Raw genomic sequence first — 11,716 nt, forward strand, 5'->3', positions numbered from 1 at the left:
GCTTTGAAATAGATCTTGGAATATATAGTGACTGAAAGACATGTTGCCTACAATGTGATTGGTCACTGATGTTCTTGCCATCCTGTAAAAGTCCTTAACGGAGGGCAGATTGCAACCAATGTTTTGAAGTCAGTCTCATTCACATGTGAGATACAAGCTGTATACCAAACCATTTTGGATCAGAGGATGACAGATTCATTGATAGAAATGTACTGAACTGAATCATCAAGGCTTGCAGCAGTATGATCTACTTAAGGTCCTAGGAAATTATGGTTATCAGGAACCTAAAGGATAATTACTCTCAGGTAATTATCCTGTGTTGTCGTCTTGTCCTGTCTATTTTCTTTTTGTCTGTGCAGCGCATTGAGCGCAGCATGTACCCAGCATTACATTGATTAGTATTAACTCTCTACAGCAAACAACTCGGAAACAGGAATATACACCAGTTTCTTAGTTCTCTGCATCTGGGTTTGCATTTGTATCCAGGCAAAGCATTTAAAACCCAAGAGACAGAGCATTTAAAACCCAAATTGCTGCATTCAACAAATATAACATTTTTTTTTTTTACTTTTGACGTGAAGCTGTGGGGATAAGAAAGGGACAAACGTGCAGAATGGTTCACACAACTGCTGCACTATTGCAGACTCAACCTCTTTATCTACAGGAAAAATCTTTTTCCTCTGAGACGTGTGGTTTTCCCAAACTGCTGTCGCCTAGGGCAAATCCTGATTGCAGAACATGTGCTTTTTGTATGCAGGAAGATTTAGACTAACAGTCCTTGGTGTTACATCTTGGTGTTAACCTATGTAGACAAAACGATTTTTCTCATCAGTTTGATGAGAAAATCCTATTAAATTTTGTCTGCTATTTTTCTAAGCATTAAAAGCCTTAGCCAAAATGATCATGTCATGTTTTACATAATCTGAATGTCAACGTAGAAGTGGTTTGTTTTGTATTTTACTTTTAGTTCTGTTATTTTTAAGCATCAATATATTTTCAAATAGAGGTGAAAATGTGTAGGGGGTCAAGGATTTGGTAGCACATGATTCAGGGGTCATCAGGGGTCATTTGTCTAAATCCATCAGCAAAATATACTACTGTTCAAGGTTGTTGATAAGATTTTAAAAAATATATATATTTTCAAAAGAAATCTCTTGCATTTATTGGATCAAAATACATTAAAATAGTAATATTATGAAATATTATTAGAATTTATAACTGATAGCTGGTTTCTTTTAAAATATATTTTAACATGTATAATTATTCCTTTGAAATGTTCACAGAAAAGAATCACAACCTAGTAAGCAATGCATGTGATTTTATGGATTAGTGGCTGGCTGGTTGATTCACAATTAAATATAATGATTGTAATATGAAAACATAAATATAACATAAATATAATTTAGTCTCGTAAATCACATTAAGTGGATAGCTTTTTTTTATTATTTAATCGCCATCAAGTTGTTCCAAACCTGTGAATTTCTTTCTTATGTTGAACAGAAAAAGATATTTTGAAGAATGTTGGTAAACAAACGGTAGCCATTGACTTCCATAGTATGGGAAAAAAATATGGAAGTCAATGGCTACCATCAACTGTACAACTGTATAACAATAAAAGAAGAACTATTCTTCATATCTTCTTTTGTGTTTAGCAGAAGAAACTCAAACAAGTTTGGAGCAGCTTGACTTTGAGTAAATGAAATAAAAAACAAATTCAGTGAACGATCCCTTTAAATTCTTACTTTTTTCAGTAGATGGTATGCAGGAAACATGCCCATTTACATCACAGCATGTCTTATATATCCTGTCTGTATTTCTTTATATTCATGCACTTGTTTCCTAGCCTATATGTAGCTTGTGCGTTTATTTTTATGCTGCTGCCGCTGCCCTCTCTTTTTTATGCTGCCCTGCCTGCTTTCAGTGCCACATTAGCACTACTGCAGTTCTCTTGTCCTTTTGACATCAGTGGAAAGCAGTTATCCAGAAATAGTGTTTGAATATAATGTTTAAACGGTGTTAAAGATCTCTCCTGGCCAAAACAAGAGTTGTTTTGAGTCAACCAGCTGCCTTTAACTGTACATTGAAGATACTCTGTTGAAAACACACATAGCTGGTGACCAGCATGTGTTGAGTTTTAAATGTTGGGCTTCCCGTGCACAAGCCTTTTTAATCAGTTTACTTCCTTGTAAAACATTATCATCATGTTGGAAATTCATGCTGGTCTAACCTGGTCTTTTCAGCAGTGTACTCAGGATGATGGTGCAATCATAGGTAGTGCTAATCAGTAGTTTTAATTATATGTGTTCTCCTTGTCAAGGCTCATAGCGAGAGTGACATCATAATTACTATTCTCAGTGTAACTCATAATTAACTGAAATTGCTTGAATTGGTTATGTATAATTGTATTTGTAATTTTACTAACTTACATGGCACAATAAAGAATGTTTATTATGTGGATTCCTGTAGATTCCAGACAAAAGCATACTGAGTTACATCCTCCATTTGTCAGGAAAGAAACTGTTTGGGTGTGAACTCTGAATTAGTTTTCGCAGTGCAAAAACAATGATCTGCTTCTGAGGCTATGGTAAATAATCGTAAGGTAGTTGCATTGTTTTTCCTCCAGTAACCCAACATGACATGTCTCTCGGGGCATTTTTTTGTCCCCGTTTTTATATTCAGCTGATCATCTTTGCAGTGGAGACCAAATCACTCTGAGATGTCAATAAAAAAACAACTTGATTGTCCATCTTGGTTTGGGTTTGTCCAGCAGAAATATTTTAATCAATATGTATGATTAGTTAGAAATTTGAATCAGTGGCCAAACTGGCTGTGGGAAAGTAAATAGTGGAAAGTGCAACACTTATCTCAGTCCATGCAATCTAAAACACATTTATTTTCAGCTGGCAGACTCCATCTGACAGGGCACAAAGTGTATGGGACAGGATGTTGATCAGAAACAGTGGAAACCTATATTTAGTGTAATGGAAAATGCAAGGACAGAACCATACATGAAATACACGAAAAAGAATGATAAGCAATTATAAGCATTCTTTAAATTATTTGGATTCCATTAATTGACTATTCTTAGGCCATCCAAGCTGTAGATTATTTTGTTTCTTTATCTGAATAGATTTAGAGAAATTTAGCATTACATCACTTGCTCACCAATGGATTCTCTGCAGTGAATGGGTGCCGTCAGAATGAGAGCCCAAACAGCTGATAAATACATCACACTAATCCAAAAGTAATCCACAGAACTCCTGTCCATCAATTAACAGCTTTTCAAGTGAAAAGCTGCGTCTTTGTAATAAACAAATTTACTGAATCTTGTCTGAATCAAGAGTTCCCCTTCAGGAACTCGAGCTGTGTCGAAAAACGCTATGGGAACGCCTTCAGCGTGACCACGCTCTGAATCACACGTGTAATCAGTCCAATGGAAGGGCGAGACGTCACGGGAGGGGTGACGTAGCAACTAGGAAGCTTAAAAGCATGTGCGGTGGAACTGGCGTCAGCTTTCTGTCATTCAGCAAGCGCTCTGTGTGTGTGTCAGTCATTCTCATTTTGTGAGTCTTATTTGGTGTTGTCTGTCCTACATATCATTATGTCCAAGGCCAAAGATAAGTCCAAACATAAGGGCGATAGCAGATCACGTTACAGACGTGGTCTGCTTGGGAGCGAAGCACGCGAGTCGGCTCTTGAGGGAGAGAGTGAGCGGCTTCTGCTTCACTCCCGGAAGGCTCTCTTCGAGGAGAGAGCCTTCACTAGCGTTCCTCATGGTGCTGGACCCGCTTCTGCCCGAAGCAGAACGGCATCTGCACTCGTGGGGTTCGCAGGTCGATCTGGCGGAGGGAATGGAGATGGGCGAGTCCCTATCTTCTTCCTCACCCACCAGATCAGGCTCCCTCTCTCTGGGATCGGAAGCCCGCTCCGCGGTTTCTTCCCCCCGGGGTGAGGGCTCAAGTGGACCTCTTAGCAACTCAGGAGACATGGCAATGTCCCCTCTTGTTCTCTCTGACTGCTCCAGCTCCTCTGGGACTGGATGCTATGGAGCAGACTTGGCCGAGGCTTCGTCTGTACACGTTTTCTCCGATCGCTCTGCTCCCGGGAGTTCTGGTGAGAGTGAGCCAGGACAGGGTCCGTCTACTGCTAGTAGCCCCGTTCTGACTGGGCCGAGTATGATTCTCGGACCTGATTTCTCTCCTCGACGGCTCTCCATGGGAGATTCCTATCAGGAGGGGGGCACTATTGTCCACCCTCGCCCGGAGCTGTGGAAGTTGTGGATGTGGCCCCTGAGGGTCAGAGCTGCCCTGTGGAGAAAGGCGGACCAACTGCTTGTGTGCTATGGTATCCCTAAGAGGGGTCTACCAGCTACAAAGCAGACCCTCAGTAGTTGGATAGTTGACGCCATCTCTCTGGCTTATGAGTCCTCTGGTCTCCCCTCGCCTCTGGGGGTCAAGGCTCACTCCGCCTAATTTCTATAATTTCTTAATATATACTGACTCCAAGCTTTTGGATGTTTATAGTGTATAAATGCTGATCTTTGAATATTTATATTCATCAAATAATCCTGAAAAAAATCTACTCAACTGTTTTAAATATTGATAATAATAACAAAAATAAATGTTTCTTGAGCAGGAAATCTGAATATTGGAATGATTTCTGAAGGATCACGTGACACTGAAGACTGCAGTAATGATGCTGAAAATTCAGCTTTGATCACAGAAATAAATTACATTTTAAAATATATTCAAATAGAAATCAGTTATTTGAAATAGTAAAAATATATTTTTTTTTGCTGTAGTTTGGATCAAATAAATGCTATCTTGATGAGCAGAAGAGACTTCTTTAAAAAGCATTAAAAATCTTCAAAAACTTTTGACTGGTAGTGTATATTTGTAACAACTGGATAATTTGTTAACAAGCACCCAGCCCCTTAGTGCCCCTTTTTTTGGTTTGGGCCACTGCCCCTCAAAATGTCTGTGCACAGCCTTGTTCCACCGCATGTGCTTTTAAGCTTCCTGGTCGCTACGTCACCCCACCCGTGACGTCTCGCCCTTCCGTTGGACTGATTACACGTAATTCAGAGCGTGGCCATGCTGAAGGCGTTCCCATAGCGTTTTCCGATGCAGGGTCTGGTTCCCTTCGGGGAACCATGGTTACATTTGTAACCTGAGACGTTTTTGTTTTAATCAGCTGTGTTTGGATTTCTATTTTCATTATTTATTTATTTATATTTTAGAAAATTGTTTCCTGCTTAGGTACATATCTTAAAGCTTTTGAAGTTTTCCACCATTATTGCTCAAGAAAAGAAGATAGGCCACAGTTCATTTGACACACTGAACTTGCAATTGGGGCATGTTGTCACAGTATCTAGGGTAAGTTGCCACAATGGGAATGTGGAGCTAGCTGAAATTGCTTTCAACAACTAGACCCTGTCTCTCCTACTGGGCCACACATTAGCTGTTGATAGTTTCTATAAATATCATCATGGTAAAATACATTCAATATTCCAGCACAGCACCATGGCACTCAGTGGCAGAAATGTGTAAGTGCAGACCAGGACAAATCCACCCAGTGGACCCTCATATAACAGTGTTCGCTTTGAGATTTGTGCAGACAGAGCTGCTGTATCCGAACACTCATCGGAGAAAGTCAACGCTATACATCAGTGATACATTTCACTTCATTTCAAACCGAAGACATCAGAATGGATCTCTCTCGAAATACATTTAGGGTAAGTGTTTTTAAACGAATTGTCACAATAGTCTGAATATTTGAAATTAACTGTTAATGCATATTATGTAGCCAACTGGTATTGGTATTTCCTATTAAAATTACAACTAAACACGGTTAATATATTGTTTATTATATGCTCTGTGGTAAAGAATAAACGCTGATTAAAGGGACTTGCAAAAAGGAACTCAAAAGAAAAGGCTTTTTTTTTTTTTTTAAGTATACTATTTACAAAAATATAATTTTTAATTAGGGTTTCAAATATTTAATTAACCACGAAAGTTAGTCAGGGGGGATAATAGACGCGAGCGATGATGAGGTAACCATAGCAACAGTTCCTAATCAGAACATCGAAAAAACTTGAACACTGGTGTTATAACTTTTCATATTGCAAATATATCACATACAAACTAGTGATTTGTTCGCTGACTGCGATAGATAGATTGCGCAAGACGAACCTCAGAGAATGCGTTTTGAAAATTACTGAAACGAAAGAAGGAAAAAAAAAAACACCGTCTTGAAATTCTTTTATTTCTATTTTTCAGTAAACGGGACCTAATTTTTATCATCAACATATTGTGCGAAATGCACATCATAACGGAATATCTCCACAAATGTGTAACGATATAGGCTATAGCGCGTGAGTTCCGCCACAGCAGCGCGCTCGGAAGCGCATTTACGCACAATGGAGAGCCTGCTGAAAGAAACGATTTTCTGGCCCTTCAACGACTCCTGGGCAAATTCAAGCAAGGGAAACGACAGCAGAGGGTTGAACCAAACCGTAAACCCTCTGAAGCGCAACGAAGAAGTGGCGAAAGTCGAAGTAACCGTCCTGGTGTTGATTCTGCTGCTGGCGCTCGCCGGCAACCTGTGCGTCCTTGTGGCTATCCAGACGAGCAAACAGAGTCAGTCGCGGATGTACTATTTTATGAAACACTTGAGCATTGCTGACCTGGTGGTGGCGGTTTTTCAAGTTCTCCCCCAACTAATCTGGGACATCACCTTTCGTTTTTATGGAACAGACTTTTTGTGCCGCCTGGTGAAGTACCTACAGGTGGTTGGCATGTTTGCATCCACTTACATGCTAGTGCTGATGTCTATCGACAGATGTTTGGCCATATGGCAGCCTCTGCGATCCCTGCGCCGCCGAAAGGACCGTTTTTTCGTGCTGGTCTCTTGGATTATAAGCCTGCTCTTCAGTTTGCCACAGGTGTACATCTTCTCCCTCAGAGAGGTGGGCGACGGGGTGTTTGACTGCTGGGGGGATTTTGTTCAGCCCTGGGGCGCAAAGGCTTACGTGACATGGATTAGTCTCACAATCTACATCATTCCTGTAGCCATTTTAAGCGTTTGTTATGGACTTATAAGTTATAAAATATGGCAAAATTTTAAACTGAAGACCCGGCGCAATCAGTGCCTGTCCTTGACCCCGCGGCCAGCCAAGGGCACCGCGCTGTCCCGCGTCAGCAGCGTCAAGCTGATCTCCAAAGCTAAGATCAGGACGGTGAAAATGACGTTTGTGATCGTCCTGGCTTATATCATATGCTGGACGCCGTTTTTCTTCGTTCAGATGTGGTCCGCCTGGGATCCAATGGCTCCAAGAGAAGGTAATACAGGATGTTGTTAGTTAAAGATTTGTAGATAAATATGCCATAAAATGTGTATAAAAGTGCATAAACATTTTTAATGAAATACTGTGTTGCATCACTAGTAACACACCACATGCAATGTCCCCAAATTATTACAAATAAAAAAAAAAAGCAAAGAAATACAGCACACTTTTCAAGCAAAATATTTCACAAAATAATTTGATTGTTACTTAGGTCGATATTTGGCTAATGACCAATACAAACATCACAGTCATGAAAAACCTGAAAATAGAGAATTTGTGCCTCAAAAATAATTTTTAAAAATGCTTATCTAGGTATTATAAACAACTGGTAAGACCATGGATATTCGGAACCGTAGGATACTTTTGTTGGCGCATGAAGGCAGGCCCTGATCATACCCTCACACAGTAATAAAAACATTTTATGTCCAATTAACCTGCAGGTTATGTAACTTTCTGGTCTATGAGTTTAAAAGAGCATGAGAAATCTATTATATGGCAGTAAAACAAGATGTTTCATGTACAGAAGAGTCTTGTGTAATTTAAGATACCTGAATCCAGCCATAGTTAAAATTGTACATAAATAAATGTATGCTCTCCATTCTTTGATGATCCTCTATAGCAGGGTTCCTCAAATCTTACCCTGGAGGGCCAATCCACTGCAGAGGTTAGCTCCAACCCTGATCAAACTCACCTGTCTGTGATTTTCTAATGATCCTGAAGACATTGATTAGCATGTTCAGGTGTGTTTGATTAGGGTTACAGCTAAACTCTGCAGGAAAATGGATCTCGTGGGCCAGATTTGAGGATCCCTGCTCTATAGTCATCTCATTTTAACTTTATATACATTGTGCTCTAAAACCCACTGATTGTTGCATAAACCCCAAAACATTTCTCAGTGAAATACAGACAGAGACAGATGAAAAGAGTCTAAATAGCGGTTCAGACACCCTCAGGCAGTTTTGGTAAAGTAAATGTAGCATGACATCAAACGGTTCCTCTTTATCCTGTCTTGATCCTAAGGAGTGTCATTTCCGTGTAATTTCATAACATAATTTGTGAGGAGGTCCTGTGCTGTTATCAAACCCACAAGGCCCAAATGAAGACAACTGCAAAGAATTAATCTGCTACACACCCCTGCTTATTATTATTACTCCTCCACAATAAAAAGGGGTGCAATTAAGGTGACTTCATCAAGCTAAATTTGTATACAGTGGGCTGAGACCACACTGAAAATTTGGATTCAACATTTATTTTGAACTTAAAACCTAAAAAAAAAAGTGTTTTTTTTGAAAAAAATAAAAAAAATAAAACAAAGAAACCATATTTATAATTGTTTTTATTATTTATTTATTTATTTAATTTTTTTAGGAATGGATGATATAAATGCACAACAGATGCAAAATTTTCAGAAAATAGTAAAGTAAATAGTACAGATATTTCAAACACCATTTAATCAAACAAATGAGAGACTTCCCACAGTCTGGACTTTAACCTTATGAAACATATTATATAATGACTATCATAGCTGAAACACAATGATCTAATATATTGGAACGATAAGTTTGAAATAATCAAATTCAATATAACTGGAGTTTCAGCATCGGAAGGACAATAGAGATCAAATTAGATATTAAAATCTTATGTCAAGCAGTTCATTCAAAATTTAACATTTAATCATTTCTTATGTCTTTTAAAATCTGTATTTTTTTCTGTGAAAAAACAAAAGTATTTTTATTAAGAATTTGCATGCAACTCTTTTCCCTAATGACAGGTCATAGTGACCATGGTTTCAAGCTCCAAAATGGGACAATTTTCATTTTTGTGAACAATTCTTTTAATATACCTAGTTGCACATCATCAGTCCATCATGTAACCTTATTTCATACTTATTTTAGAGACAGAGGTTGTTCTAGGAGACAGCTCTAGCTCTTGTCATTAAGGTTTTTTTGTTTGTTTTTTTTTGGGAAAATGACTCAGTCTGCACATCTTGACCCGACAGGAACTCGCATCCTGCTGTCTCTGTTTCAATGAGGATTTTCAGAACATCAACTATCTATCTATCTATCTATCTATCTATCTATCTATCTATCTATCTATCTATCTATCTATCTATCTATCTATCTATCTATCTATCTATCTATCTATCTATCTATCTATCTATCTATCTATCTATCTATCTATCTATCTAGGCATAGTGTGGACAGTGCATATATATATAATTATTGTGTTTAATAGTCACATAACCTGTATATCACTAACTTTTTTTATGTCTAATAGCTATGGCGTTCATTATTGCGATGCTTCTGGCCAGTCTCAATAGCTGCTGTAACCCCTGGATCTACATGTTTTTTGCTGGTCATCTGTTCCGGGATCTCATGCAGCGCTGTCTTATGGCCTCACACTGCGGCTGTAAGAGGCAATGGAGATCTAAGAGCCATTCAGGCACGGGTGCAATGAGGAGTACCAGCAGCCAGAAGAGTGTGACGCAGTCCTCTGCTACATGAGAGAACGTTGGAATACATGCAGTTCGTATTACCATCATGGACAGAACAATAAGATAACATAAGCTCATCATTTCATATGATTTTTACAGGTGTGGTTTGTTAGTCATGGATAATCTCCTCTTCAGTTTAAAATGTGTATCTTTACAACAGTAATGCTTGACCTGTATATGTCTTTGATACACAAGGTTTTTACATCCATCTCTTCTCCAAACCGCTAATTCTCTGTTGGGCCGTGGGAGTCATTTATATGTGTATGCTTAAAGGAACGGTTCACCCAAAAAGAAAAATTTGCTGAAAATTTACTCACCTTCAGGCCATCCAAGATGAAGATGAGTTTGTTTCTTCATTGGAATAGATTTGGGGAAATTTAGCATTATATCACTTGCTCACCAATGGGTGAATGGGTGCCGTCAGAATAAGAGTCCAAACAGCTGATCAAAACATCACAATTATCCACAAGTAATCCACACGACTCCAGTCCACTCATCAACATCTTTGATCATCTGAGGGAGAGTAAAATTTATGCAAATATTCATTTTTGGGTGAACTATTCCTTTTAAAGTATAAGTTATTCACCCTCACATCATTCCAAACTTGCATGCTGTAATTCTTCTGTCTAAAACAAAAGCAGAAAATACACATTTTCTCACAATGGTTTTTTTTTTTTTTTTTTTTGGATGAACTGGTCTCAATGTATAAATAAAAGTGGAGGTAATGGAGGGATGCTGGATGGAGAATCCTTACAGAAATAAGGATGGTATGACGCTTGTGTGAGTTATGTTTCTCCTGCCAAATTTTAAAACTCCAAAATTGTTTGAAATTTGATTAAAAAAAGGCAGAGTATATCTGAATAACCAAAAAGCCCCTGGTCATTTCAGAATTTGAACAGGGAGATCAGATAAATACACTGTAATGAAATACAGCATATGATTTGTTGCCTATGTCTTAACTTTTACCAAGTCAGCACCTTTTATCCTAGTATCATATTAAGTTACGAACCACACTTTGTAACAAATATAAATTCAGAATTAGCACTTCATAATGTATGAGAATGTTTCTCTCTCTCTGTGTGTGTGTGAGAGAGAGAGAGAGAGAGAGAGAGAGAGAAAAAAACTTCTTTTCTTTTTTTAGGAGTAACAATTGAAAATTGTGTGATAATTCACTCACTTTCATGTTCTTCCAAACCCATTTGATTTTCACGCCACTTGAGGATCACATATCAATGGGATTAAATGTTTTAAAGAATAACTTGGTGTTATACTATTTTGCAGCCATGCACATGGACTACAGGAGCTACATTAAATAACAGCTTAAAAGCTACTGAATGGCTTTAAAAGACTCCTCTGAGTTTCCTGTAGTGTTGTGCTTGAATGGACTTTTATGGTGCTTTCATGAAGCCTGACAACAATGTGCTTTCTTCATAGAAGAAGAGCATCTCAGAGATTAGTTAGCTGGAAGTCATATACTGATTTGGATTTGAGGGTGAGTAAATGATGAGGACATTAAAATTTTTTGGTGACTTTTCAGTGGTTTTGATGTTCCAGCGGTGTTCCTTAATCAGTATTTTATAGAAAGGTACTGTAAATATTGTTCACACAGCAGCTCAATAAGGCTGTGATTCACTTTAATGTAATCTCTTATTTATTAAACTTCTTTGTGTTCTAACAAATGCATTAGACTGTGGTTGTGGATATGAATGAACATGATCGATTGCTGGTGGAGAATTTATTTAAAGAATATAGCTTTTTTTGTAACTGGTTTTGAATTTAAACACACACGGATAAAACAATCAATTTCAAATTTCAAGACAGGACTAGCAGAGAAGAAGACATCCAAGTTTTCTTCATACCAGTGCGAAGATGTGAAC

General features: G+C 38.2%; 1 protein-coding gene across 1 annotated transcript; it reads left to right on the plus strand.

Moving 5' to 3' along the window:
• The first annotated feature begins 5,553 nt into the window (after window positions 1-5,553).
• Window positions 5,554-11,515, plus strand: LOC306879090 (isotocin receptor-like). Its single transcript, XM_079431796.1, has 3 exons — window positions 5,554-5,734; window positions 6,279-7,340; window positions 9,623-11,515. The coding sequence occupies exons 2-3, from the start codon at window positions 6,419-6,421 to the stop codon at window positions 9,847-9,849; spliced, it is 1,149 nt and encodes a 382-aa protein (XP_079287922.1). The 5' UTR covers window positions 5,554-5,734; window positions 6,279-6,418; the 3' UTR covers window positions 9,850-11,515.
• The last annotated feature ends 201 nt before the right edge of the window (window positions 11,516-11,716 follow it).

Source organism: Barbus barbus (genome assembly GCF_936440315.1).
Source record: "Barbus barbus genome assembly, chromosome: 13".
In the NCBI taxonomy this organism is placed as follows: domain Eukaryota; kingdom Metazoa; phylum Chordata; class Actinopteri; order Cypriniformes; family Cyprinidae; genus Barbus; species Barbus barbus.